Source organism: Corvus cornix, chromosome 9 (assembly GCF_000738735.6).
Source record: "Corvus cornix cornix isolate S_Up_H32 chromosome 9, ASM73873v5, whole genome shotgun sequence".
In the NCBI taxonomy this organism is placed as follows: domain Eukaryota; kingdom Metazoa; phylum Chordata; class Aves; order Passeriformes; family Corvidae; genus Corvus; species Corvus cornix.
The window spans coordinates 1,807,972-1,835,949 of NC_046339.1; the positions used below are offsets into that span (position 1 = coordinate 1,807,972).

Genomic DNA, 27,978 nt, shown 5'->3' on the forward strand with positions numbered 1-27,978 from the left:
AGATGGCGGGCGGGGGCGGCGGTGCCGTTCAAACCCGCGGGCCCGGCCCCTCCCGTCCCAGCCTGCCCCGCGCTTTTCTAACGAATTTCGGTTCGAGTTCGCTGTTTCGGCGCCATTTTCGAGTGTGGGAAGCGGCCGAGCTTCTACAGCAGCTGGAGCCGCCCGCGCTGCCGCCGCCTCGCCGGGGCAGGGAGCCGCCGGGACGAGCAGGTACGAGCTCGGCGGGAGAAAGCGATGGTGGCTCGCCTCCGGGCGGTAGGGTTGGGGGGGCTTCGCGGCGGAGGAGGTGCCCTCCGGGGGCTGCCCCGGGCAGGGGGTGCTGAGGGGGTGGTGCTGATGGGGGAGAAAAGAGATGCTGGGAGTGTTGAGGGGGAGAAAAGGACTTTTGAGGGGAAGGTGCTAATGAGGAGACAGGGGGTGTTGAAGGGAAGGTGCCGAGCGGAAAGGCTGGAGGTGTTGAGGGGAGACAGAGGGTGCTGAGAGGGGAGATAGGGGGTGGTGAGAGGGAAGGCGAAGGTTGCCGAGGGGATGGCGGGTTCTGCCCCGCGCCTTCTTTTCCCACTTCCCTCCTCGCCCGGAGGGAGCAAAAGCGGCGGCAGCGCCTCTCCTCGGGCCGGGCTGCCCCGCTGAGAGTCCCTCCGAGGGCTCCAGGCACGGCGGGTCCGTCCCGGCTGCTGTCGGCACAGGGTTTGAGGAGGGGTCACAGAGGGGCTGTGCAGCCCAAGGTTCCCGCTGTGTCCTTAGGGACCTCCGGGGACCGCGGCTCCGAGATCCGCGGAGGACGGGGAAGTTCAGGGACGCGTTTGGGTAGAAGAGAGACCCGATTTTAATCTGCTTAGAGCAGGGACCTTCCTAGCCCCGGCTCTGCCTGCTGCTTTGATGGTTGAAGGATGGGAGAAAAATGCCAAGAAAGCTCTTAGCGATTGGCCATTCACTTAAAAGAGTTGGACTCGATGGTCCCTTCCAACTCGGAATATTCTGGGATTCTGTGACTTGGAAAGAGCGTGACAAGGGTGCAGTCGGGCTCCTTAGGCTTTAAAAAAGCCCCAGATTTGTCACTGACAGGGCTTGTCGCTATCAGATTTAAGCGGCTGTTAATAAGGAAGCTTTTCTGTCCGTCTCTGGCTCTTTTTTCGCCATCCCCGTAAGGAAAACGGCGCTTGGCAGGAGAGATGCTTGCACCAAACACCTTCGAGCTGGCTCGGGGGAGGGGCTGGGCACGAATTTGTTAAATTTGTTAGAGACTATGTGGCAACTGATTTATCCCGCTGTGAAAGCTGAGGTCAAGTAGTTCGGCTTGTTCATTCTGGTGAAGTATCCGAGGGGGGGAAGGGTTGGGAAGGTAAATAGGTCTATATTGCACAATTCTGTTGGAGTGGAGCAGTTTGGAAAAAAAAATAATAAATAAATGTGCTTTGAGAGGCTGTAATTGTCTGAGACAGCCATTGCGGAACACTTCTGAACGGGGGCATAAACTCAAATTGCCTGAAAATGAGTTCTGTGTCTCATTTCCCCCCTCCCCCATTGTCCCAAATGAAGGACTCTCATGAGAGTGTGGGTTGGGGGTAGGTCTGAAAACGTCAAATGATTGGCACCAATTGTAAGATGACTTTCTAACCACGTCAGTTTTTTATCTTGTGAGAAGTAAACTTTCTCATGTCTGTTTTTCTGGGAACTCACTTCGCCACTTGCTGCGATTTCAACTCTTTGGGGAGAGTTTCGCTCCTCACTCGTCTTTTCTTCTCATCGGGTGCTTTCTCTCCACCCGTTTGGGGAGCTGTGCTGAAGTGCTAGCTGATGGCATTTGTAATGCTCGTCCTTGCTCAGATCGCTTTAACATCCCAGCTAGATGAAGGTATTTCGTTTTGCTTTCTCTGTGAAATGCTGAATGCTGGCAGGAGGGGTTGTGTTGTATTTTATGAGCCGAGTGTGTTGATTTAGATTATTTAAGAGTCAAGTCTTTGCTATAATTACGCAGGTCTTTTGTTTCTCTATCTGTTTATCAATCTCTATATATACATACAAATATTTAGCACGGATTATTGAAAGTAAAATGAGTGTCGGGTCGGAAATATAACGAGCTCTTCCAGGAGAGTAGAGACATGTGGCTCCTCGGTTTGTTATTCAATGTGTCTTTAACTCTTTTGCCCCCAGCACCACGGTGGCCTTCAGTGAGCAAAGTCACTGCCCTGAACGTGTCCACACGAGTTGGCAGCAGGTAGATCCATGCTGTTAAAACAGGTTAGGCTCAGCCCCTCGTTTTGGGGAGTGATGTATCTTAAAATATATCATGATGAAGCTAACCTCGATATTTTGTTTCAAATTTGGATTTTTGTCTTCTAAAAATCTCCAGTCTTAAGTTTCTAAATGAGTCAAACATCTGGGCAGAGGTGTAGGTAAATTCCTTGGGGTGTTGTAGCTCAGTGCTGAGATCACGGGGTTTTCTTGTTTGTGTTAGTGAAGGAGATAGAGCCCTTCAGTAGTTTGATTGCTTGGAATGGAAGGGGAGCAGCCAACAGGGACCGTGCCAGGCAAGAGCACCAAAACCTCCACTGCAGCCCATGGAAAGGGCAGGGAGCCCTTGGAGGAATCCTCCAGTGACATGGAAGTGGAAAATGAAGGCACCAGGGAGCCTGGCAAAGAACCTCCCCAAGGTAGGTCTGCTCTGGCTGTGTGGTGCTGATTGAGCCTCCTTAGCAGCAACTTGAATTTTCCAACTCTTCCAGATGGGATTTGCTCCTTTCCCTTTTACAATGTAATGCTGAAACCCCTGGCAAATTTGAATTGCTTTTTAAATGGTCAGAAGGCTTGCAGAGCATTACAGGGTTTGGCCCAGTACAAGTGCAAAAGCAATTTGTAGACTTTCTCCTATTAAAGCCTATTTCGGGGCCCTGATCTGGAACATTGTATTTAAGATTGTGGTACAACAGCAGGATTTTTCAAATTTATAGGCAGCCAATGGTATGGGATTTCTTGGAATGGAATAAATGTCAAGTTTATTTACTTAACTCTTAAAATGATTTGACTTTCTTTTTCATGAAGCAGTGTATTTTCTTGAGTTCCTTCAGTTGAGCTTTCGCAGAAAAAATCTGAAAAACCAGCAGCTGTGTGACTTTTTAGGGAGCTAGATGTGCAGTTCTTAAAGGCAGGTATTTGACAAATAGATGAATACATTGAAATAGGTGGCAGAAACTGCTGCCTGTTGGAAGAAGGAATTGCTGGTGCCTGGGGAAAAGCTGCTCTGCTGATATCCAGGGGGCCAGTTTGTTTTCGTAACAAACTTCCTGTCTTTGCAGAGCAGCCGTGCTGTCATTGCAGCTTTCAGAGCCTCGTGCAGAGATCCCCAAATCTTGTACAGTGACTCTGGAGCACGCCTGAAATGTGGCTTTGCACTTATTAATTACAAAGGCTTTGCCTGCTTCAGATTTGCAGATTTATTGTGATGGTTGGAGCTGTTGGAATTGCAGGGGGCCTGTTAAAGTGTGTTGGAATAAGAATTACATAATGAAAGAACAAACCCAGCGATGGGATATCTTAAGTAGCTCTTAAAAAACATTTTGTTTGTGGAAAGAATTTTAATTCCACTCAGCTCATGCTAATAATTACAGGCCAAAATGTAGCTTTGATTCAGACAGAAGTGATGTTTGCTTTTTCGGTTGAACATTTTAAAAGGTGTCAAATCATCGAGAGCTTACAGTTCCTTTTTTTTTTTTTTATCTTTCTGTTTATTTGGATGGGTTTTAGCAGCCTCAGATGAGGTGGTGGATAATCGAAGTTTAGAAGAGATTTTGGGTAGCATCCCTCCTCCCCCACTGCCAGCAATGACCAGTGAACCTGGTGCTCCTCGGCTCATGATCACTCACATTGTAAACCAGAACTTCAAATCCTATGCAGGGGAGCAAACTCTGGGACCTTTTCACAAGGTATCTTTCTTTTACCTCAAGTAGTTTTGAACTGAAGGTAAGGCTTCACTGGGTGCTATTATTCCTTCCTGCATTTTCATCTAAGCTGACCTCAAAATAACTGAAAAGATATTTAAAGTTTAGAAATATTTTGATAGTAATATTCTAAATTCAGTAGAGAAAACAGTTAAGTGCAACTTTCCAATGCTGTGCAATTTTAATTTGTCAGCGCAGCTTAGAAAAGCTCACTTTTCTCTTGATTTCGTTTGCTGGAGAACTTTTAGGGCTGTGTTTGAAGAAAGAGAATATTTTTGAGTGCCCACAAGAGACTTACGTGGCTGAGCATGAAACTTTGCTTGTGAAGCCTGCGAAGTGCAATGCTTTGGGTTAACCCAGTTCAGCTGGGAAAGCTGAGCTGAGGTGTAAGGCTTTTATTCACTTTTACCTTTGGCTACAAAAGCTGAGCTCTCAAACACTTGCATGCACGAGGAATAATTGTGTTTTAAATGGGTGATGGACACTGAGCAGGTTTTATTTCCCTTTGAATATCACTTTTTTCCCCTTCTCTGTGCAGCGTTTTTCATGCATTATCGGGCCAAATGGCAGTGGCAAATCCAATATCATTGATTCCCTGCTTTTTGTATTTGGCTATCGAGCCCAAAAAATCAGATCCAAAAAACTCTCGGTGCTGATCCATAATTCTGATGAGCACAAGGACATCCAGAGCTGTTCTGTGGAAGTTCACTTCCAAAAGATCACTGACAAGGTATGTATGATTCCAGGCACAACAGGGGAGCCTGGGTTTTTCCTTTAAGGATCTGAAAAACTTTTAATATTTGCTTATTTTAGTTGGAGCTGGGGAAAACTTCATAACATGATTCGTTTACCTTTGGGATATAAACCATCAGTGTTAATTAACTTTAAAAAATCCTCTGTTGAGTAGCGCAGCTCTTAAAATATTAGTAAGGATTCTTTTTTTATTTGCTGCAAGACTAATATGTGGTATATGTCTGTTTTAAAACAGTTTAGAAATTTCTAATAATCATTTTAAGAAGAAGTCGTTTTAGATTTGTAATCTCATTTACCTCAAGTATGTAAAACTTATTTCTGCAATTAAAAGAATGAAATAAAAATTTATAAGTCTATGTTTGGACATGTTATATATTCTTAAATGTATAACACAAACGTGTATTAAGAAATAAAACCTATTTAAGCAAAACTTTTCAAACCAACTAGAAATTATTTTAGGTTATCTAAATTTAGAAAAATATATAATTAATCTGAAACTTATTTACACTTTATGTACTGTAAACATGCCTGCAATTTTATAACAGATTTTTCAGCAAAAATTCTGGACCCCACATTTTACCACTACATTTTTTTGAAGCTGATATTTTGTTTGAATGAAATAAAAAGTGTTGGCAAATTTAAAAAATATTTATTTTGCTTGCTGCTTTGTATATTGATAAAAACCTTAGCACTTTTTTGTTGATTTATTACAATTGTGGTACAAAGAATTTATTTCCCTTAATTTAAATTTCTTTTTTGTGCACACATCCAAACTTTTAAATTTAGGGTCAACCAAAAAAGTGGGAAGTGTACACTGAAATTTCAAAAATGGTGGTAATAAAGTGGCAGCATTTCTAGCCTTTTTTTAGGAACTGTTTGAAAAGACATTTATTTTTTTTCTTTTTATATTTGTAATAACCAGATTCAAAAATTCATCTCTTTAATTTAAAAAAAAGGTTTTTTTTATTTTGTGTTAACATCCAGAAGCTGAGTTTGATTTAAAACCCCTCTGTATGTACCAGAGAGCAATTTGAGAGCTTTTGGGGGTTAATCTGGGCAAGTTTTAACTTCTTAAAGCCTGGCACCAGCTTTATTTTGGCTGCTGCTCTGGAGGTAAATGGAAGCTCTCTTTTGAAGCTGCTGATGTCACATTTGTCACATCTTTAATGTTTGGCTTTTTTATCTTGTGCAGTTTCTCTTTGGAGCTGCTGAGCTGAAAGCAGCTCTGGAGAAGACGAGCTGCAGATGCAGAGAGCTCTGCAGTCCCTCAGGGCTTCCCAGAGTCACAGCCCCAGGCTGGGGGACAGCACAGCCCCTGGAACCTTTGGCATTTCAAAGGGAATACATGCAGCATTTTCAAAGCAGTAGCTGATACTAGAGGTGGGAAAGGCATCAGATGAAGGCAATTCAGTTGAAACAATTCAGGGTTATTTTTTGTCCACTTCTCAAAGGATCTTTTTGTTTTGTTTTTCTCTTCTTTTGAGAGATGCAGCTCCCACTTCTACAATTCAGAGTCCATGATAAAACCAGATCATGATAAAACTTATCTACTTAATTGTGAAATAGGAGGTAAATACACAGCTACAGTAATTGTTTCTCTGGCTTTGTGTTTCCTCAAAGCAGGAAGGAGATGATTATGAAGTCATTCCTGACAGCAAATTCTGTGTCTCCAGAACTGCCTATAGAGACAATTCTTCCAACTACTACATCAATGGCAAGAAAAAGACATTCAGAGATGTTGGGATGCTTCTCCGAAGCCATGGAATTGATCTGGATCATAACAGGTTCTTAATTTTACAGGTTGGTGTGTGAATAAAACCGATTTGAAAGTTGTATTTCCAGTTAAAACTCTAAAAAATGCAGGTTTGACATCTTGCCTTGGAGGCCTTGAAGTGCTGTAGCAGCACATCATGGTTTGCATGCTCTGCTCAAGGTGCAAATCATTATTTGCTGCTGTAGAAATTGAAGGCAGAGAAGCAGTTGGGGACCCTGATGTCCCTTTTTCCATGAGGGAATTGTGATCCTGACTGGAGGAGTTGTGCTCGTTCCGCCCTAGCAGCACGTAAATATTGGCGTGTAAAATAAACCTTCAACCCCAATATTATTGTGCTGCTTCAGCGTGGCAGAGACTCAGCAGCTGGGGTGTACTTTTAGCTAAATGGTGTCAATAGGAGTTTAAATTTTAATTGTTTAATTGTTTCATCTACTGTTGTCTGCAGCTCTCCTATGACATGGTTTTACTGAGAAGGGAGTGTGGAAAAATGAACTGTGCATAAAAAAGTGCAAGAAAAATCGCCTGAATTGTGTTTGTTGTTTACACTTGTTTAACAGCTCCAGAAACAGCAGGTTTATAACCAATTCAGCCTCTGCTTTTAACAGCAGTTTTAACACAACCCATACTGTAAAAATAATCACAATTTGTCAATATAATATCGTTTATATTCACATTTGACCTTCAAATTCTGACACTTGCTTCTGTTTGCTGTTTTAAAGACAGACTGAAGGGGAAAACATTTATTTTTTTCTAGCTTTTAAATAATGAGAATTTTGCTACATGCCAATTGAAATGTAAATTGATTTACAAGTATTTAAATATTAATTCCATTAAATAACTATTTCAGCCATTACTTGTAATTCCTAACAAGTCCCAAATCTACTCTAGAGAATCATAGCCTAGAAATCAGTGATCAGTGGGAGCTTCCCAAGGCCTGAAATGTTTTAATAGAGTTTATTTTAGGCCTGTTTCTGTCAAAGGAGCTTCCAGTTCCCCTCTGAAAAGACCCAAAATATATATAAAAACGTGTAGCTGGGTGGCTGTGCTTGCTTCACTTCCTCCAGGCTTTCTGTGCAGTCCTTTTTTACAGCTACACCCACAAAAAGAGGATATCTCTGTTTGCAGGTCTCCATGCCAATTAATTATTTCCTCCCAGCACTTTATTCCTGTGTTTTCTGATTCAAGATGGAGCGGGAAGCACCTCCAAGAAAACAACTTGGAGTAAATACACCCTTTTTTCCATACAGTTGTTCTCAAATCTCATTTTGCCAAAACTTCCAGAAGGAAGAAATGTAAAGTGAAAGATGAAGCAGGGTGGAAATGCTGGGGGCAGAGATACCCAAAGTTCAGTGTTGGAGAACACTGGGAGCAGGGGAAGGGAACATTTGGAATTATTTATTAATTAATTTTGTATTTTTTGCCCCCAAATGTGATTTGTTTTCTTCTCCCACAAATTGTTTCAATGAGGAGAGCACCCCTTTTTTCCTAAAAGCTGCAGTTTCAGGCTTTCCACCCTACAAAGGGAAATAAGGCGAAGTAGTGCCAATATTAAGGCACAAACCAGTGTTTTCCCACCATAATTTTTTTCTTTCATCCCACCAGGCTTTGTCTCAGAAACTGCACTGGGATTTTCTGGTTTTTTTAGCCCTTCTGACTGAGGGCAGGGCCTTTCTCTTTGCCTTTTTAAAGTGAAATCCACTGACCTGACAGTCCAAAGCTGAGTATTTCCACTTGGGAAATGCAGCAATATTTTCCACAGAATGACAGCAGAACTTCAACCCCCAAATCCTAAAATTTATAGCTAGAAGCAAATAAGACCATCTAAGGCTGTGGATTGTTATCACAAAGATTGCCTTTTTTTCTCCCTAATGTTTTCCAAATTATTTAAAATTGAAGGGATAAATAACAGGTTTATTTGGCTTTTTCTCTTTTTTTTTAATAGCAAAACTAAGAGTTGAATTAAACTAAGTTTAACCAAGTATTTCTCATTCAAAATAAGTTGTAAGTCTCTGATTTTTCACTATATCAATAGGGTGTGGTTGAAATATTTCATTTTGGATAAAAATATTAATTAAGGATTATCAAATGCTGGTTTGGGTGGGTGATGGAATTCACTGTTAGTACTAAAGAAAATGTTGTAGGGGAACATGTCCTACATGTAGTAACAACACCTTTAGAGCTTTGATTTTATCTTGCTAACATAACTACCATTACTCAATGGAAAATATTTGCTTTTTAGAAGACTGCTTAAGGTTTTTTTGCTTTCTTTTTCCCCCTTTCACCCCCTATTTTGCAATGTTTTTCTGCTGATTTTGGTGCTTTTTTAGGGTAAAATTTGAGAGCTGAGTTTTGACTGAGGTATTTCTGCTGATGCCAAACTGAAAATATTAAAAGCAAACTGCTGACTTCTGTGAATACCATTACAAAAGAACACCTGTGGAAAAACAGAAAATGTGAGAGTAATTGAGTAGTTCTAGAAAAATTACAAATTCTGTGCCTGAACTTGCAAATTGAAATAAATCTGGTTTCAGAATTCTTCTGGATCCAATGGGATGTTGCCAGCACAGAACAGGAGTTTGTCACTTCTGTGATCCTTAACTCCCAACACTCCATACTGCACATTTTTAGTAAATTGCCCTGTGCTTTCAGTACTTCAGGAATAGACAACTATTTTGCATTAGTATAATAATTAATATTTAAAATTATTATAAATATGATGCATTTTTAATAAGCTTGCCAGAGCCTGAAACTGCAACAGGAAAAAGTGCATCTTGTCACTTAAAAAAGAGTGTTTGGTGGAAAATCTGGCATCTTGCTGCTGCTTTTCTGTCTTCCACACCTACTGCTCCCATTCCAGGAACTTGTAGAGGTGTAAAGAACAACAAATAAAATTATTTAGCTTTCACTGAAAGCCTTGGAACCCTGCTCTGCCCAGGCTGACAAACTCAGAGTAAGTATTTGTGCTGTTCTCTGTAGTGACTCCTGTGAAAGGTTAAAAAACCTCAGCCTCTTCCTCCTGCCTGGTTTCCTCTAAGGAATGATGAAAGAAATGGGAGCATTTGAGGGAATGTCAGGTTTGGAAGTGCAGGGGGGAATATTTGGGAGCAGAGGCTATGGCCACCTCTGGGATGGGCAAGGTAAGAGGAGCAGGGTCACCAGAAAAGGTGGGAAGGCAAAGTGGAGCTCCCCAGGTAACCCCCAGCCAGCCCCTTTGCACGTAAATATTGCAGAATTCATTCTGTATTCACAGCAGCAAACTTCTGAGTTGATTTTAATTTATTTCAGAATCCTACAAACAAATTGAAACTGCTTTAAGTCAATTTTGTACTAATTACCGTGGTATTTCACTTGTATATATGTTTGATAGACTTAATTAAAATACTCTCCTGTAATCATAAGCAGGTATAAACAACTGCAGAGATTTTATTTGGGTGTATTTTGTAACTGATTGGAGTTCAGTCTTATCCTGTGGCAAGATGAGGTTGCCAGAAAGGAAATTCTGTCAGGTTTTTTACCTGCTCATGTGTGGAAACAACGTGGGAGTCACTTCCAGGGGAGTGGGGAGGAAATGAGGGAGAGATTTTCTTCCCCTTTGAGGTAAACCAGAAATTCCCAATTGTTGAGGTCTGTGCTCCTGATGGGACATTGGAGCTGAGGCTATAAATGGGATTATAAATGGGATTATTAAAAAACTCTGCTGCCAGCATTGGAGGTGAAGAGAGGGTTGTTCCTGTAGGAAATGCTGCAGAAAAACATGGAAAAATGGGAAGAGAAAATGAGTGGTAATTGAATGGTTTCTTTAGAACACACCAATAACAAATCAAACATTGCAGGCTGGGTTTGCTAATTCCTGATTTAAATCCCAACGTGACTCTAGATTTGCACTCACTCTGTGCTCTTATGTTAAACACAGCAATGTCCTTAAAACCTCTAGAATTATTTCCAGAATGCAGATTTGTAATTTTGTGCAAACAGCTGAATTTTGTATAAAGGCTCATTCTGAGTTTTTCCTCATCCCTGGGCAGTGATGACATTGTAGATTTTAATATGTACATTTATTTTTTATTTGACTTTGTTTCCCATTGATCTTACCTGGGAAGGCAGAGCATGAAGTTGAGTTTTTGGTGCTTTTTCCCCTCCTGTGTATTCACTACGTGATAAAATTGAAGGGTAAAAATGAGATAGGACTGCAAGCGTTAAATAATAGCAACAATATCATGGAATAACAGGAAAAAAAAATCCCAAAACTATCTGTTGTAGCCTACAAGAGCTGTATTACAGCAGGAGAATAATGAGGTTATGGGAATGTTGGCTCTCCATACATAGCTTCCAGAATACATGGATGCAGAATTGGAATTCATGGGCAAAGCTTTGTGAGATGGGAGTATGGCTCAAAATAAATTGAAGATACAGAAATGTAGGACTTATTTTTGCCATTCCTTACTGTACTCCTGTTTAAAAAGTGAGAGCTACCCTTGAGGTAAAGTGGGGAAAAAGCCCCAAAGCCAAGTGTGAGCACATAAAAGAAAAATTTAAAAATTGAGATATGGGAGAGAGGGTGAAAACAGAGGAAGTTGCAGGCAGGGAAAGGGAGACACTTGCCTCATTTTGCTGCCTAAAGGCTTTCTTAAGAGCAAAATGCACTTTTGGTGCCTTGTTATCAAGTAATTGATGGCACAAAATGGCCAGGAAATAAAAATTTAGTGAGAAAACAAAATTACACAACATCCAGGCTACTTTTTCTCTAGATTTTACTGCCCCTTGACTTTTGCAGCAGTTCCAAGTTGTGTCATACAGGTGGAACTGGAGCTGAATGAGCAAAAAGCTGAACCTCAGGTGTAGTAACTTCATAGTAGTGCTGCTTCTACTCTGTGTGCAGGAGTTGGGGTAAAGAACTAAAGGAAAAACAGGAATTAGTACTGGATTTTCTCTTTTAAGTCCCTAGAAAAACAGGTTTATAATAAACATTCCAGCTGTTTTAATGTGGTTTTCCTTCAAGCAAACCCGGTGTCCTTGTGTCCTTCTGGCTTTGCTCCTCATGATGCTGAGGCGTTTTCAGCTCCTGTAGAAGCTCTTGCAAAATCTGTTCATGCTCCTTCAGTGTTTGAGAGAATTGAAATGTTGCTGTGCTCTGGAAAACAGATTAAAATATAACATGGCCTTTTAAGAGAAGTTTGCCCTGTGCTGGGTCACTTTTGTCTCATATTCCATGTTAAAAATTAAGAAAATAATTGAAATTGGGTTGTAATTTGCATTGATTAAGATGAGGTTTTGTCATTTGGACAAAAAAATAGCAGGTTTTGGCTCTGGCTGCTCTAATCCTCTGCAAAAGTGTGAGTTAAGGTGGCTTTTATAACTACAAACACTGCTTACATTTAATTTGTAGTACTGCATTTGTAGTACTATTTCATCACAAATATCCCTGCATCTTGTGATGCTTCATAAATTAAATGATATCCTGATCACTGCATTCGGATATCACTTAAACCCATTTCATTTATGTAATGCCATATAGTTGCAAACTAATTTATGTAATCACTCTAGTAAGCAAATTAAATGTACATATTGAAGTAAAATTATTGGAATTGAGCTGTAAAAGGTGGTATGATTGGATTACAGTAAAGTTTGCTGAGGCTCAAAGATTTTGGTCTCAATAAGAAAACTTCATTTATGGGGGTTTAAAAAGCCTCAAAACTTTGTATATTATAAAAATATGCTGCTACTACAGTGAAACTACTAAAATATTGTTCTGAATTTTAAAAATTGTCTTAATACCAAATATTCTTAAAAATACTAAGTATCATAGTGACAGTTGTCATGCATGAAATTTTCTGGTGGTTTAATGGGATTTTGAAACGAAATTACCTGGTTTGACTGGTCCCCAGCCCAGGGAAGGTTTTTCTTATCTATAATTTTGCATTTTCTACAGAGTCTTTTCTCTAAAGCCGTTTTTCCTGAGCACAACTGTGATTTTCACTTCAGTCAGATGTCACATTACTCCATGTTTGAGTAGTGGTGAAGAGCTCCCCTAAAAAAACCCCTCCAAAACCTAAACCACCACGACTGCACCACAAAATTCCCCTCAGAAACCACCCAAACTCCCCATAGCTCCTCCCCAGAGCACGGTGCACTCCCAGCTACTGCATTCCAAGCTGTCCCAAGGTTCTCAGCACTGGATTCTAAAGCTGAGCTTAAGACAGCAGCAATTAAGTGATGATCCAAAATCCTGGGAAACTGTTTTTATGTCCTTGGTGCCATATTTATTCTGTGGGACATTAACAAAGAGCTCTGGGAATGCTGTAGTGACAGTTTAGACAAAACTCAGGGTGTTCGAGGTGCTGCCTTCCCAAAGCTTTTCCCAAATATTCAGGGTGAAAAGAGAAGGCAATAATCAATAAAAGCAACCATCTTCCTAGGTTCTCCAGAAACAGCTCATCCTGCCTGAGGGCAGGGGTGGATGGGATTTTGGGAAGCAGTTCTTGGCTGTGAGGGTGGGATGGGGCTGGGATGGAATTCCCAGAGAAGCTGTGGCTGCCCCATCCTGGGAGGTGTCCAAGGCCAGGTTTGATGGGGCTTGGAGCACCCTGGGACAGTGCAAGGTCCCCTTTAAGGTCCCTTGCAACCCGAAATATGTTGTTTGCTGTTCATGAAGAGTTCTCAGGTTGCTGTCAGTAATTTTTCAATGCCAGAGACTTTTTGCCATCCCTGCCTCTTTCACACCAGAATTTTGGGATGGAATATGGTGGCTGTATCCTGAAACTCCCTCATTCCTGTTAAGCACCATGTGCAGGGCACAAATGCCCCACACCCCCAGTTACACCACTGGAGGCTGGGCCATGTCCCTGCTGGGATTAGCACTTCGTGCCATTCACACTCCATAGCTCTGGAAAACAAGACCCACTCCCAAAGGGCAAGGAAGGTTTTGGAACACAGTGCAATAAATGGGAGTTACTGCTATAAGATCTTGTTTCTAGGCCAGTGTAAGTTGCAGAAAAAGCCTCATGAGTAAGTCAGACCTTCCCTTTATCAAGCAGTTTGATAACCTTGTTTAAAATTCCAGTCCTTTTGTGTCAGGAAACACTGGATAAACTCAGGTTAGAGCTGTTCTAAGCTGCTCAGCTGTGTTTTTCTGCTTTTAGAGAACAGGGGTTGTGGGTAAGTTCAGAATTTTAGACCAGTGATGGAACCTGCTGCTGGTGTTGCCAGTCCTGAAACTGCTTCTAAAGCTTTTCTTCTTTACTTAGGTACAATAGAAATTTAAATTCTTAAATTGAGGAAGTATCTTAAACATCCCAGCTGTGAATTATTCAGCTGTGCAGAGTTGAACAGGTTCCAAATTGCTGGAATTTATTCCTCATGCTTTTCACTAGAGGAGCCACTTCCAGCTGAGAAGGGCTCTTCCCTTATTTTACAGCCTGGTGTCAAACCAGGTTTGTCCTGATTTGCCCCAGGGCTCAGCTGATTGCTTGGAAATGTTTCCCCAGATGGTTGTGTTGTAGCATTCCCAGTGCTTGTTCCCTGATAACTACCCTGAGGAATTCTGTGGGAACTGGTACTGGGATGTGTGTGCATGGTACACCTCTAACTCGTGCTGTACCTGCATCCCTATGGATCCACATGGATGTGGAAGGCTTCATGCTGCAGAAGCTGAAATTTGGTTTTTAATTCCATTTAGAGCTCTTGCACTGAGTGTAGAACCTTCCCAAAGGGCTTGGTGGGTGTGGAAACATGGAATCACAGGATGGTTTGGGTGGGAAGGGACCTTAAATTGCATCCAATTCCACCCCCTGCCATGGGCAGGGACACCTTCCACTGTCCCACTACCCCAGGCTGCTCCAAGCCCCAATGTCCAGCCTGGCCTTGGGCACTGCCAGGGATCCAGGGGCAGCCCCAGCTGCTCTGGGCACCCTGTGCCAGGGCCTGCCCACCCTCCCAGGGAACAATTCCTGCCCAGTCTCCCATCCAGCCCTGCCCTCTGCCAGTGGGAAGCTGTTCCTTGTGTCCTGGCACTCCATCCCTTGTAAAGAGTCTCTGCCCATCTTTCCTGTAGCTCCTTCAGGCACTGGAAGGTCACAGTTCAGTCACCCTGGAGCTTCTCCAGGACAGATCTGAGGCTGTTTTTTCCAGGAATTTTTTCCTTTGTGTGGGGGGTTTGGTTCCTTGTTGGCATTGCCCATGGCTGAGTGTTGACATCCATTTTGATTGTCTGAGCACAGCCTGCATTTCCTTTTTATTTTACACATTGCTCCCTCTCCTGAATCCCTGAGCCAGCGGGAGACAACTGAGGGGAGGAATTGGAGATTTCCAGGGGTTCTGGTGGGAGCCTTGGCAAAGGTGGGGGTGCCAGCTCTGAGAAGCTGCCCGAGCTCGTTCCCCTCATTGCTCAACAAATGTCTGCCTGCCCTGCCTTGGTTTCACTTTCAGAACATCAGGGGATTTCAAAATACAGAAAGAGCAAGGATGTTTGGGGGTTTCAAATTCATAATTCAAATAATGGGTCAGGTAGTGAGCACTGGTAAATGATTAGGAAACACTTAAAATTGAGTTTTAACAATGCAGAGTTGTAAAATCTGTTTGCTCTGTTAATCATTGTCAAGAAGAGCAGGTACAAGCTTTTCACTCTCCTTTATCAATTAAAACAGCTGGAAACCTTTTTATTTCTTAAAACTGGGGTGGACTAAACAGATTTCTTTATTATCTTAATAAATGGGATAAATATTAAATAATACTTTGTACTCTTACAATTTAATTACTAATTCCTAAATATTTTTATTTTTACCCTCAACAAGAAAATAATGTAAATATTCACCTTAGTGAGCTACAGAGAAACCCCACAACTGCATCATCATCTTTCTTAGACATGGTTAATTATATTTAGCCAAATAATAAAAAATTGATTCATTCCTTGCTTGTCCATAATTCCCATTTTTCCCTGTTAAATCCAGGGTAGGTTTGTGATTTACAACACTGAACATGAGGGGTGTAAACCCAGTGTAGAAACTTCTCAGTCCTGATCAGCATTGAGTTAAACCTTTCCTGTGATTGTTTTTCCATGGACGTAAACAGAGGAAATGCTTTAATGCAAGAAGGAAAAAGACTTCTGACAATCCCAGAGGAATTTAGGAGGTTGCACAGTTTCCTCCCCCATGGGCTGACAGGCAGTTTTGGGGAGAGAAACCACACTTTTGTGGTGAGGGAGCAAATGGGTAATTGGGATTTTATATAATCCAGCAGCAGTTATTCACAAACTGATTGTTTGGCTTTTTGAGATGTGCAAGAAATAAAAGGAGGAGTTGGGTTGGGGTTTTTTGTGTTGTCAGACCTGCAACAGTAACACAAACTGTCCTTGTCTCTGCCTCTGTTTAATGCTTTCTAAATCTTATTTTTAAAAATCTAATTATTTTTAATATCACCTATATCACTTAAAATTAATGCTGTACATAAAGGGAAATTACACAAAAGAACCCTCATACTTAAAGAGTCCTTTTCTTTCTCCACCAAGGAAGCCTCAATTAAACGAATTACAATTCCAGTTCATCCATCAGCCAGGATTTTATGGACTTTCTGTTTCTGAAGAGACCCTTCAGGGACTTAGAGGGCTTGCTTTATTCTCATCTTCTTTTTTTAGGTTGGGGAAACACATTTTGAATCTTTAGAGAATGAAGGAATGGTCAGACCTGAAGGGTGGCTCCAGGAGAGTTGTCACCACCTTGGAGGAAATTCCCATTGATTCTGATCTTTGTTTTCCCAAATAAATGTGAAGGTTGGACTTGATCGTGGAGGTCTTTTCCAACCTTAATGATTGTGTGATGTTCCAGTTTGAATAGGTTTGATTGCTGCCTTATTTTATTCTTTTTTTTTTATAATGTCTCGTACTCATTCCATAGATTTTTTTTTCCAGAATACTTTCCCCACCCCAGAAAAAAACCCCTATTAAGAACAGAACCACCCAACTTTTGTTTCCCAAGGGGGAGGTGGAGCAGATTTCCATGATGAAGCCCAAAGGGCAGACGGAGCACGATGAAGGGATGCTGGAATATCTGGAGGATTTGATTGGATCTGCACGGCTCAAGGAGCCCATCCAGACCCTGTGCCGCAGAGTGGAGCTCCTCAACGAGCGCAGGGGGGAGAAGGTGAGGCTGCACCTCCTGGGGCATCCTAAACAAATCCAGGATTGTTCACACACAGCTCTCCGAGGAGAATTTAAACTACCCAGGATTACTGCTGCACAGCTTGCTTTTGTAACGTTTGATTGATGCATTGAGTGCTAAAAGGACTAAAAAAAGCTCTAAATAAAATCAAAGTTCTTTTTCCTTGGTGTGTCCTAGGTAAATCCTGTGGCAGACTCGTTTTAAAGAGAAACAAAAGACCTGCAGTTGTAGGAATTAAATTAAAAGGGGCCAGTTGTAGGAATTAAATTTAATATGGCCAGTCAGAAGGTTGAGATAGAGAAAATCACCATAAAATTGCCTTGCAGAGGTAATTCCTGATCACCGTTTTCCAGAGGAATCGTGTCCTACAAAGGGTTGGGATTTTCTCCTCACGGTTTCCTCCTGTAGTGCTGGCCCTGCCTCAGCTCTGCCCCTCTGTTTTCTCCAGTTAAATCGAGTTAAAATGGTGGAGAAAGAAAAAGAAGCCTTGGAAGAGGACAAGAATAAAGCCATTGAGTTCCTTTGCTTGGAAAACAAAATATTTAAAGAAAAGAATAAGATCTGTCAGTATTATATGTAAGTAATTCTCAGGGTTTGGGTTGGCTTTAATGTGGTGGGGGTGCTGTTAAACTTTGCCTCAGCATCTTGAATTAGAAATATTTTGCCTTTCTTAACTTGAAATTATTGTTACCTTTTGATACCTTACATAATCCTGTTGTTACACTGAAGATTGGAAATAGAGATTCATTATGAAGATGGAGAAAAGTGAGGGTTTATTCTTGGTTTATTTCCTAGCCATGACCTGAAGAAACGAATAAATGACCTGGAAATGCAGAAAGAGAAAATTAGTGAAGAAACTAAAAGTATTAATGAGAAAAGCAGTAATCTTGCCGAGGAAACAAAAACCAAGAAAAAAGCTTTGAAAGAACTTGAGAAGTGAGTACTTCAGGGATGTGTAGTGCTGTTTTACATGGTTCCCACCAAAAATTTAAATTATCTGATAGTAGAGTCACTTCTGGTACATCTAAATACACAAAAATGCATTTAAATTAATGCACAAAAATAAATTAAAGCAAATTCACGTTGGTTTGATTTGGTTCTGGGTAAGATTCTCAATTACAATAAGAAAATGTCTGATCTTTCCTAATGCATTTTAAATATTTCTTCATATTGACTGTACAAAAAAATAATTGGGAGATGATTTTTAGATTTGCAACCCTAGTCCTTAGGGGCATGGATTTGGAATTTTTTCCTGGTTTTCTCATGAATCATTTCTGCATAAATTGTGTTTCTTTAAAATTGCTTTGCCTGGGTGCTGATCCCAAATCCAGCTGCAATATTGACCTGCTCATCCTCAGGGAATTACTGGGGAGAGATGGGAATTATCAATTCTGTCAAGAAAAAAATGAAAATTTCTGAAAAGATGTTTGATATTGCTTGGGTAGTTGATCTTTTTTTGATGGACCATCACTTTTCCAGGGAAAATACTGTGCATATTGTAAATATTGGATGTTGTTCATCACAAAAACTGCGTGATATTGGTTTATACTCTTTATGTTGACTTATTGAGCCAAGCTCCACTGGCATTATTTTTATACTGTATGAAATCATTCTTTTTTTCTTTTTCCCTTCAGGAAATTCAATAAAATCACAAAGTTCATAGAGGAAAATAAAGAAAAATTCACTCAGTTGGATTTGCAAGATGTGAAAGTGAGGGAGAATCTCAAACATGCCAAGAGCAAGGCTAAAAAACTGGAGAAGCAGCTTCAAAAGGACAAGGAAAAGGTAGTGGGATGGATCAGCTGGATTGGCTTGGAAGAGTGCAGTTATTTGTGGGAGAAAATGCAAAGGGCACCAATTGCAACAAAGAAGGTGGAAAAACGGGGTTTAAATTGTTTTAATCAGATGTTTTAAGTCATTAAATCAGCCTGAGATTTTGTTTGCAAAATAATCACTGCAGTGATGACTCCATTAATGGAGTTAATTCATGGATCTGTGTCATGCATTTAGTCATTGCCAGCTGTTGTGATGTCTTTGGATCGAGGGGGGGACTTGGGGATTCAGGAATTCTGTTGTCCCAGTGGGAGAGGAAGTTCAAAGTCCTTTCCTGGTGCAGGTGGAGGAGCTGAAGAACGTCCCCTCCACGAGTGCCAAAGCCATTGAGGACACCACGGCCAAGAGGGAGCTGCTGGCAAAGGCCAAGGAGAAGGAGGAGGCCAAGCTCAGGCAGGTCCTGGCCAGCCTGCAGGAGGAGACCAAGGGAATTCAGAAGGAAAAAGAGGTTTGGACAGGCAGGAATTACCCACCTGCTGTAATAACTTCACTCTTCTGAAGGAAACCAGCACCAGACACTTCTAAAATGCCATTTATTGACAATTCACCTGTTCCTTGTGGCAGTTCAGAGGAGCCTCAGTGGGAAATCAATCTTAAATTAATAATTACAGCTAAATCCGTCTTGGCTGCTTTTAGAATGTTCAAGCATCATCCTGTAGCTCGTTCATAAGATTTATTTTAAATAATACACTCTCATGTTCTCCCATTGAAATATTGAAGCTAGTATGTTGCTTAAATAAATAAAGATATCCTGGAATGGTCTGTTCCCAGCCTTTCCCACAGCTCTGATGTGTCTGTGAGTTAATGGAGAACTCCTTTAACACTTGGTGATTGTTGGTTGCTGCTGTTCAGCCCCTGAACACCTGGAGGCTGGAAATTTATCCTGTAAATTTGCAGGGTTATTTTCTGGCCTTGAAAACGTGGATTCTCCATTTGAGCTGTAGTGTAGCTCCATGTGTAGGGCTCCTCCCACCTTTGAGAAAATGACACAAAGCTTGTATGGAAATGCTCTGTGATAACTCCCTGAAGCTCTTTATAATGAGGAAAAGCCTTGTTTAATTCCCATCCATTCATGTTCATTAATGAAGGAACACTGGTTCTCCCAGAGAACAGAAGTGTTTCCTTCTGCCAGGGCTGTAAAAGCACATCCCATTTTCTCTTTCCCCTTTGCCCAGCCGATGGGCTGAGCTGTACCCTGGGATTTTTTGCAGGGCAAGGAGAAGGAGCTGATGGAGTTCAGCAAGGAGGTGACCGAGGCCCGCTCCAGCATGGAAATAGCGCAGTCGGAGCTGGAGCTGTACCTGAGCAGGTACAACTCTGCTCTGGCTCGGCTCAGCCAGGCACAGGAGGCCCTGGACAGCACCTCAAGCATCCTGAAGGAAAGGAAAGCTTCCATCAGAGACATCTCTGCAAAATTACCCCAGGCTGAGCAGCAGCTCAAGGAGGTGAGACTTGACTTTCCCATTTCATTTTGAGTCACACACAAATCAAAGGCTCACTCTTTAGCAATAATTGTGGTGAAAATAAACCATAACCCATCTCCTCTAAAAGAACATTGAAAAGCTGTTTTCTGATACTCAGTTTGCTGGTGAAGCAAATATTTGATTTTAAACTTACTTTGTTAAGCCAATGTTGACTTAAATTAAATCCTACATATCCTTGCAAGGGAATAGATTGAATTTCACACTGAGGCATGGCTGGATTCCTGAGCCTTCTGCAGCGTGCTGAGGCCCTGGCACAGGGTGCCCAGAGCAGCTGGGGCTGCCCCTGGATCCCTGGCAGTGCCCAAGGCCAGGCTGGACATTGGGGCTTGGAGCAGCCTGGGATGGTGGAAGGTGTCCCTGCCCATGGCAGGGATGTCACCGGCAGAGCTTTAATGTCCCTCCCAACCCAAACCAGTCTGGGATTCTTTGAATTTCATTTCTTGCTCCTCAATCATTCCCCAAAGAACAAAGCCATGCATTGAAGACCCCCTGAATCGAGTAGTTTTTGGGAGGCTGAGCCAATGTGTTTCTTTGAACCCCCAGAAAGAGAATGCCCTGGAGAAGCTGGAAAGAGAAGAATCTGGGACCAAGGATCTCGTGCGAAACCTGCGCCGAAAAGTAGAAGAAGCCAAAAGTTCTTTAGCACAAAGTCGCAGTCGAGGAAAAGTGCTCGAGGCTCTGCTCCAGCAGAAGAAATGTGGGAATATTCCTGGGCTCTATGGAAGACTGGTAAATTTTAGAAGGCTGTCACACTTTTAGTGTTAAACTTTAGAGGAGCTCAAGTGGTGTTCCTGTGCTGAAGTGTGGGATGCCTCACTTCCCTGGCAGTAGGAGTTTAGAGAGGAGAGCTGTAAATCCTGTGGACTTGCTGTAAAAGAAAACATTTTTCAGTTCTTTCCAAGCAATGTTGGTTTAAAGTTCTGAAAATTCAGACCTGAGTTTTTCACTCCTGTTGCATGTCAGCGTAAATGTAAAAGTGCTGGTTTTGTATTCTGCAATCTTTTGTCCAAGGAGAATTATCTCTGCTTCAGAAAAATTAGTTTATTCAGTGTGTGGAGATCTTAAAAAGTGCATGCATGGGTTTATTGGGAAAGGACAGAACTCAAAGAGCAGCTCAGGTGCCAACTAATCAGTGTTTCCACCTCATCCCTCAATCCTCAGGGAGACCTGGGAGCCATCGATGACAAGTACGACGTGGCCATTTCCTCGTCGTGTGGAGCCTTGGACCACATTGTTGTGGACACCATTGACACTGCCCAGGCCTGTGTGAACTTCCTGAAGGCAGGAGGCATTGGAGTTGCCACTTTCATAGCCCTGGACAAGGTGAGTCCCACCCTTCGGAAAACAAATTATTTTACTTTTACTTGCAGTCTAATGACATTTCTTTTAAAGCTTTAACATCCTATAGAATAATGGAGTGACCTCAGCTTTTATCCTAAAGATTCGTTTCTTTCTTTCCTTTGTGGCTGTAGATGGCTGTGTGGGAAAACAAAACGCAGAAAATCCCAACTCCTGAGAACACCCCGCGGCTCTTTGACCTGGTGAAGGTGGAGGACGCCAAGGTTCGCCTGGCGTTTTACTTTGCTCTCAGGGACACTCTGGTGGCCAAAAACCTGGAAGAAGCCACCAGGATAGCATTCCAAAAGGAGAAAAGATGGCGAGTGGTAACCCTGCAAGGACAAATCATCGAGGTGTCAGGTACTGCAGCACTGCCTGGAGCTCCACTGGAAGCACTTAGTGGATGATATTGCAGCCCAAGGAGTTCTCTGACCTCTTTTCATCCCTTTTTCTGTAGGAACCATGACTGGTGGCGGGAGAAAAGTCATGAAAGGCAGAATGGGCTCCTCAGTTGTGGTTGATATCTCGGAAGAAGAGGTTAGTACGTAATGGAAATGGAATTCCAGCAGAATTCCTTCATTTGGACAGTTCTTACACACATGTGCCTTTCAAAGCAGCATGAGCAGGAGCAATCTGGGATGGAAGAGAATTAACAAGGGGTTCCAAACCAAAATTCCCAATGTTAGCAGAGGTTATAATGCTCTGAAGTGCATCAGGGATAAAAGGGTTGTCCTGGGCAGGAGCTGCCCAGGGAGGTTTGGAGTCCCCATCCCTGGAAGTGCCCAAGGAAGGCCTGGAGGTGGCTCTCGGTGCTCTGGGCTGGGGACAAGGTGGGCATTGGGCACAGCTTGGACTCTGATCCTGGAGGGCTTTTCCAGCCTCAGGGATTCTGGGATTCAGTTTGTTCACAGCCCAGCCCATTATTTAATTTAGTCTCACAGTGATAGCTTGGACATCATTTTGGCATATCAGGGGACCGTTTGCTTTTCCTTCTGAATTCCATTTAGCTTTTAATCTGGAGCTGCTCTTCTTGTTTCTCACTGGCAGAGCTGACATTCCCAGCACTCAAACTCCCCAAGCTGAAGTTTTTACTGCACTCTCCCCTGTGTTTTAAGAGCTGTTGAGCACAGGGATGAGCCCTGGTTTGGTTTTGTCGTGGTGACACCAGTAAATAATGCTCTCATTCTGTGTAGATCAGCAAAATGGAGTCCCAGCTGCAGAGGGATTCCAAAAGAGCCATGCAGTGTGAGGAGGAGAAAGCCCAGCTTGAAGAAGCCATAAGGAAACTGCAGCAGGACATTCGGGAAATGAGTAACACCTCGGAGAAATTCACAGCTAGTATCCAGGTGAGAATTCCTGAGCACTTCCCAGCCTCAGCCCCACACAGGCCTGGCTGGTGTCAAGGAGCTTTCCAAGGACAAGATTCCAGCCCAGTTTTGTGTTTTCTGCAGGGTTTTTCTGAACAAGAAATGTATCTCAGAAACCAAATCAAGGAACTAGAAGCCAATGTCGCTGCTGCTGCTCCAGACAAAACCAAACAGAGGGAGTTGGAAAAAGTCCTTGATGGTTATAAAAAAGGTGCATTTTGTGGAGAGGGGATCAGAGAGTAAAACTGTAGAGGGAGGAATGGGTTTGGGTTTGGGCTTCAGTTCCATGTCTTGGTTTGGGACCTCATTTTCCTAAGAGGGATAAAAGAAACAAACATTGCTGACCAGTTCTTAAAATTTAATTTTTGAGCATCTTCCAATTAATTAAAAGCAAAGAATGAGCTCAGAATAGCTCCTACTGCACCACCTCACGTATTTAAGTACTCTGTGTACATTAACTAATCCATGCTGAGTGCTTTTTACAGCAGGAGAGCTTTGGTAGAGCAGTGGCAGAAAGAAGTTGGGTGTATTTTTTGTCACAGTTTACTCATCATTTGCCACAGCATAGAGAATATGTGCACTTCTCAATAGAGGAATAGAGCAGAGCTTAATCTGGAATCACTTCCATCACTTTACCCCTTCAACCTTGATGTCCATGAGCAGTCCCAGGCCGGCACAGTGCCCGTAACTCCCCTTTCCCATGGACAGATTACGAGCGCGTGGCTGAGAAAGCCGCGAAGATGGAAGAGGAGGTGAAACGACTGCACAAGCTCATCATGGACACCAACAACCAGAAACTGAAGGCACAGCAGGACAAAATTGATAAGATTGACAAGGAAATGGATGAATGTTCCTCAGCCATCACCAAGGCCCAGGTGGCAGCCAGGACTGCAGACAGGTACAGCACAGGGAGCTCCAGGCTGGAGCTGCACTTACTCAGTGTCTCAGCAGGGAAAGGGAACTCAAATTTTGTAGTTTCTAATAGTTTAAAAGTCACATTTAATCAGCATTTCTCTATTATTTCCCTGAACTATTTGTCTAATATTGCCTAAACTTCAATATTCAGAATAAAGTCCAAAATAGCACTGGATTGGATGTGCTGGAGCACTTCAAATCTGAAGGGATTGATTTTATTAGGAGGGCTGTCAGGAAATAAAATGGGGTCTATTTTTTATGGGAGCTCACCAATCCATAGAGATTCCAAACTCTGCAAGAACAAATTAAGTCATTTAGTGAGGTCTGGCTGCTGGGGAAGACAACTTTGTTTTCCTTGGATACCTCTGGAGCGTGGGAGTTGGTGCCTAAACAAGCACTTCCTCCTTGTTGTCAGTGAGACTGTGCTCCTGGATTATTTTCTGTCCCATTTGCCTCGTGTGAGGTACACAAAGATCCCTGTCCCTGGGCAGGAACCTGAAGAAATCCGAGGAGGCTCTGCAGCGCACGGAGAAGGAGCTGGAAGAAAACGAGATGGAAATGAAAAAGTTGACAGCAGAGCTGACAACGCTGGAGGACAAAGCCAGCGAGGTGATGAACGAGCGCAGGCAGGCTGAGGTGAGTCCTGGGGACCACTCTGGGCTCCAGGGAAATCAGGGAGAGGAGTTAAACCCTCCTTGGATCCCACTGATAGCCCCTTCTCTCTGCAGAGCAACCAGGCCACAGCAATGGTGTATTTTCATGTTTTTACACTCACCTGGAAATTTATCCTGGCTCAGTTTAGGAAAAAACTTACGCCAGGTTTCCCCAAAGAAATTGCTGGGTTTAAAATTAGTTGCTTAACCATAAAATTTTTCCAGTTATGTGGGATTTTAGTTTCCCATCTAGATTTCTGTGAGAGAGGGAAAACCAGGACGGCTGAAATTCTTCCAAATAAATCTGGGATTTGATGTCTTTCTCTAATTAGCTAAAACTGAGTGTAGGACCTGTTTGATCCAGATCTGGGATGAAAGTACAAACTGCAGCATTTTCTCAGTCATTCCAGAATTCAGGGATCAGTTATAAATCCGAGAATACTTCTTTGTTTCCATTAATAGCTGTGAGTAAATTAAGTGAAAACAGACTTATCACCCAAAAAAGGGGCAACATTTTTGTAAGTGATTGATTAATGCCCTTTTCTGGGGCATTTTCCATTTTTCTCTTCAGGAAGCTTTGCCAGCAGTGCAGGAGGAGCAGAAAAATTTACTCCAGGAGATGAAAACTATTCAGGATGCTGAACATACGCTTCAAAGTGAAGCTCTGAGCATCAAGCTGAAAATGGAACAAATTGACAGCCACATTTCCACCCACCAGGCAAAGGTTAAATACTGGCAAAAAGAGGTAGGAAATGGTTTAGTTCCTAAAACTTAAATCAGGGGATTGTGGAATGGTTTGGGTTGGGAGGGACCTTAAAGCTCCTTCAGTTCCACCCTCAGGGACACCTTCCACTATCCCAGGCTGCTCCAAGCCCTGTCCTGGCCTTGGACACTTTCAGGGATCCAGGGGCAGCCACAGCTTCTCTGTGGATCTCACAGAATAAACTCATTAGCATCCCCTTAGAAAACAGAGAATTTGGGAGAAAATTCCTCTTCAGATCACAGCTTATTGGTGTTTATGCAGGAACAGGATGATAGGATAAAGGGCTATTTATTGTCTTTTTCACATCCTATTTTAAAGGCAGTTGTGGGAAGAATCCTGGAGTGTTTGGAGATGGGAAACTTCACTGTACTAACCCAGAAAAACTCATTTTAGAAACAGCTCCACGTGATTAAAGCTTTCCACCACGTGGGTTTTGCATTGCAGATCTCCAAGTTATCCCTGCACCCCATAGAGGGCGAAGCCCCCGAGGAGCTGCAGGCGCTGAGCGAGGAGGAGCTGCAGGCGCTGCAGGAGCCCGATGTGCTCAGCAAGAGAATCGCGCTGCTGGAGGCGCAGCGCCACGAGCTCCGCCCCAACCTGGGCGCCATCGCCGAGTACAGGAAGAAGGTAAAGCTCCAGGGCCCTAGAATCCCTGAGGGGGAAGGATCCCAGCCCTGGGCATTCCAGGAGAAGGGGGCCCGTTCCTCCTCCTTCCTTTGGAAGCTGCAGTGGAAGCCTGGAATTGACCTGTTCCTGTTGTTACCAGCTCGTCCTTAGCCAAGGGTGGAAGTTGTTTCTAGGAGCTCCCGTGTGCCTTTTGCCTTCCACACCGTCGGTGTCAGGTGACAACGACTTCCTGGGATCTTGAAGTCTTTTCCAACCTAAATTCTGTGATTCTCCTGGGAATGTGTATTTAATAGAGTTGAGTCTTCACAGCTGAGACAGATGCACAATACCAGATTTTTTTCTCTCCTTACTCCAGTAACAGTGAACCATTCAACAGATGAAACATTTTTTATTTTAACACAAGTTTGTTTGGGGTTTTTTTTCCCTCAACAGTGGAGATAGGAAAAGAGAGGTAATTTGGGGTTTTTGTTTGAGGGCTGTTGGCCAAGCTGGGGAAAAGGAATGTTCAAATGGTAGGAAGAGTGGTTTAAACTTTAAATTGAGGAGGCAGCTGCATCTAAGTGCCCTTGGGTCTGGTTGTTTTCCCCTGCAGGAAGAGCTGTACCTGAAGCATGTGGGAGAACTGGATGACATCACCAACGAGAGGGACAAATTCAGACAGGCCTTTGAAAAGCTCAGGAAACAGAGGCTGAATGAGTTCATGGCAGGATTTAATGTCATCACCAACAAGCTGAAGGAGAACTACCAGATGCTCACGCTGGGAGGGGATGCTGAGCTGGAGCTTGTGGACAGTCTGGATCCCTTCTCAGAGGGAATCATGTTCAGGTTTCCAAAATACTTAATATTCTATTAATTTTTAATCATCATAGTTCTTCTTTCAACCTGTTTTTAAAGTAAATGTTCATTGATCATCAGTGAACCAAGACAGGCTCAGTGTGGGCAAATAGTGACAGAAACCACAACTTTTTAGCTCTCAAATTCATTTCTTTCTCCTGGAGAAATCAGGAACTAAAGCAGTTGGAAAGCTCTGAACTCATTTCCCAGCACTTCTTATTTCCCAGGTCTCTTCATTCTGCCTGGGGAATGATGGCAGTGTTCTGTCATAAATGCTCCCAGGAGGAAATTCATTAACTGGGAGTTCAGCTGGGAAAGGCAGTGAGCAGTGGGGGTGAGGTGCTGCAGGAACAGCCCCGTGTTACCCCAGGCCAAGCTCAGGCAAAGATCAGAATTCCTGACACACCCACGCTTGCTTTGTTCCAGTGTCCGGCCTCCCAAGAAAAGCTGGAAGAAGATCTTCAACCTGTCAGGAGGAGAGAAGACCCTGAGCTCCCTGGCCCTGGTGTTTGCCCTTCACCACTACAAACCCACCCCGCTGTATTTCATGGACGAGATCGACGCTGCCCTCGACTTCAAGAACGTCTCCATCGTAGCATTTTACATCTATGTAAGTTCCTCAGGGCTTCATCTTCCTGAGATGTCCCTGCTCCTCCAGAAGGGACAAAGTGGCCTCACAATTACAGCCAGATTTAAAATCTGGGATGCTGGAGTTTTACTGCTTCCTCTTGAGAACTTGCCCCAAAACCATCAGCTACTGTCAGAATACACAGTTAGCTGTTACTGACGTCTGCATGATTTCCCAAGGTTCCTTGGATTCATACTTCCACGTCATTCCCATCAGTGTCTTTGATCTATAGCTTAATTAGGTTTTTTTTCATGCCTTTACAACTTCTGCCCTCACCATATTTAAGCAAAGCAAACCCCTTACATGGCTCCAGACCAGACTGGTAATTAAACATTGAACGTTCAGTATTATTAACTTAGTTTATTGTAGTAATTTAACTTACTGTTTCTGGTTTTGGAAATGGGTGGCAAAGATCAGGAGCAGCTACTTCAGATTAGGGAAACACTTGAAAGTTCCCTGCCTGCAGCTGTAGTTTTAAACTTGGCTTTGTGTGCCACGCCAGGACAGAGAGTTTTTGGGAATGCTGGGCACTAACACAAATCACTTCTGTTTCAGGAACAAACCAAAAATGCCCAGTTCATCATCATCTCCCTGCGGAACAACATGTTTGAGATTGCAGACAGATTAATTGGGATCTATAAAACCCAGAACACCACCAAAAGTGTGGCCACCAACCCCAAAATCCTGGCTGTGAAAGGACTGGAGGAACTTGGCATGGCTGGGTGCAGCGTAGCCCAAAAATAGGGAGGAAGCAACTTCCAGCCCTGTGGCTGCTTTTTTGTCTGATCTTATTTTGTATTTTAGACTTTGTTTTGTTTTGTAAATTTTGATTAAACTTTGTAAAAATTTGATCTTGTTAATATAAAGCCAGCCTCAACAAATTCCACTATTTGAATGTCATGTAAAAATTGAGGAAGGGG

At 42.8% G+C, this 27,978-nt stretch overlaps 1 protein-coding gene across 5 annotated transcripts; it reads left to right on the forward strand.

Moving 5' to 3' along the window:
- Positions 1–93: 93 nt before the first annotated feature.
- Positions 94–27,947, forward strand: SMC4 (structural maintenance of chromosomes 4). 5 transcript variants are annotated; one of them, XM_039556596.1, is made up of 24 exons: positions 94–210; positions 2,459–2,654; positions 3,745–3,923; positions 4,477–4,668; positions 6,315–6,491; positions 16,434–16,598; positions 17,065–17,192; positions 17,412–17,552; positions 18,251–18,401; positions 18,733–18,897; positions 19,661–19,894; positions 20,477–20,662; positions 21,095–21,256; positions 21,406–21,631; positions 21,729–21,808; positions 22,465–22,617; positions 22,723–22,849; positions 23,347–23,536; positions 24,045–24,189; positions 24,778–24,951; positions 25,414–25,596; positions 26,189–26,421; positions 26,857–27,040; positions 27,614–27,947. In XM_039556596.1, the coding sequence occupies exons 2-24, from the start codon at positions 2,498–2,500 to the stop codon at positions 27,800–27,802; spliced, it is 3,921 nt and encodes a 1,306-aa protein (XP_039412530.1). In that variant the 5' UTR covers positions 94–210; positions 2,459–2,497; the 3' UTR covers positions 27,803–27,947. The 5 variants fall into 5 exon arrangements, with proteins under 5 accessions (XP_039412530.1, XP_039412532.1, XP_039412531.1 ...); XM_039556598.1 differs by having other exon boundaries at positions 3,748–3,923; XM_039556597.1 differs by having other exon boundaries at positions 2,464–2,654.
- Positions 27,948–27,978: the final 31 nt, after the last annotated feature.

What these genes read in the sequence shown, in the direction of transcription:
- SMC4 (XM_039556596.1), top strand. Translation starts at nt 2,498, where the DNA reads ATGGAAGGGGAGCAGCCAACAGGGACCGTGCCAGGCAAGAGCACCAAA. An exon ending in ACGAGCGCAGGGGGGAGAAG is followed by an intron (nt 16,599 to 17,064) that starts GTGAGGCTGCAC and finishes TGTTTTCTCCAG; the next exon opens with TTAAATCGAGTTAAAATGGT. An exon ending in TCGTAGCATTTTACATCTAT is followed by an intron (nt 27,041 to 27,613) that starts GTAAGTTCCTCA and finishes CTTCTGTTTCAG; the next exon opens with GAACAAACCAAAAATGCCCA.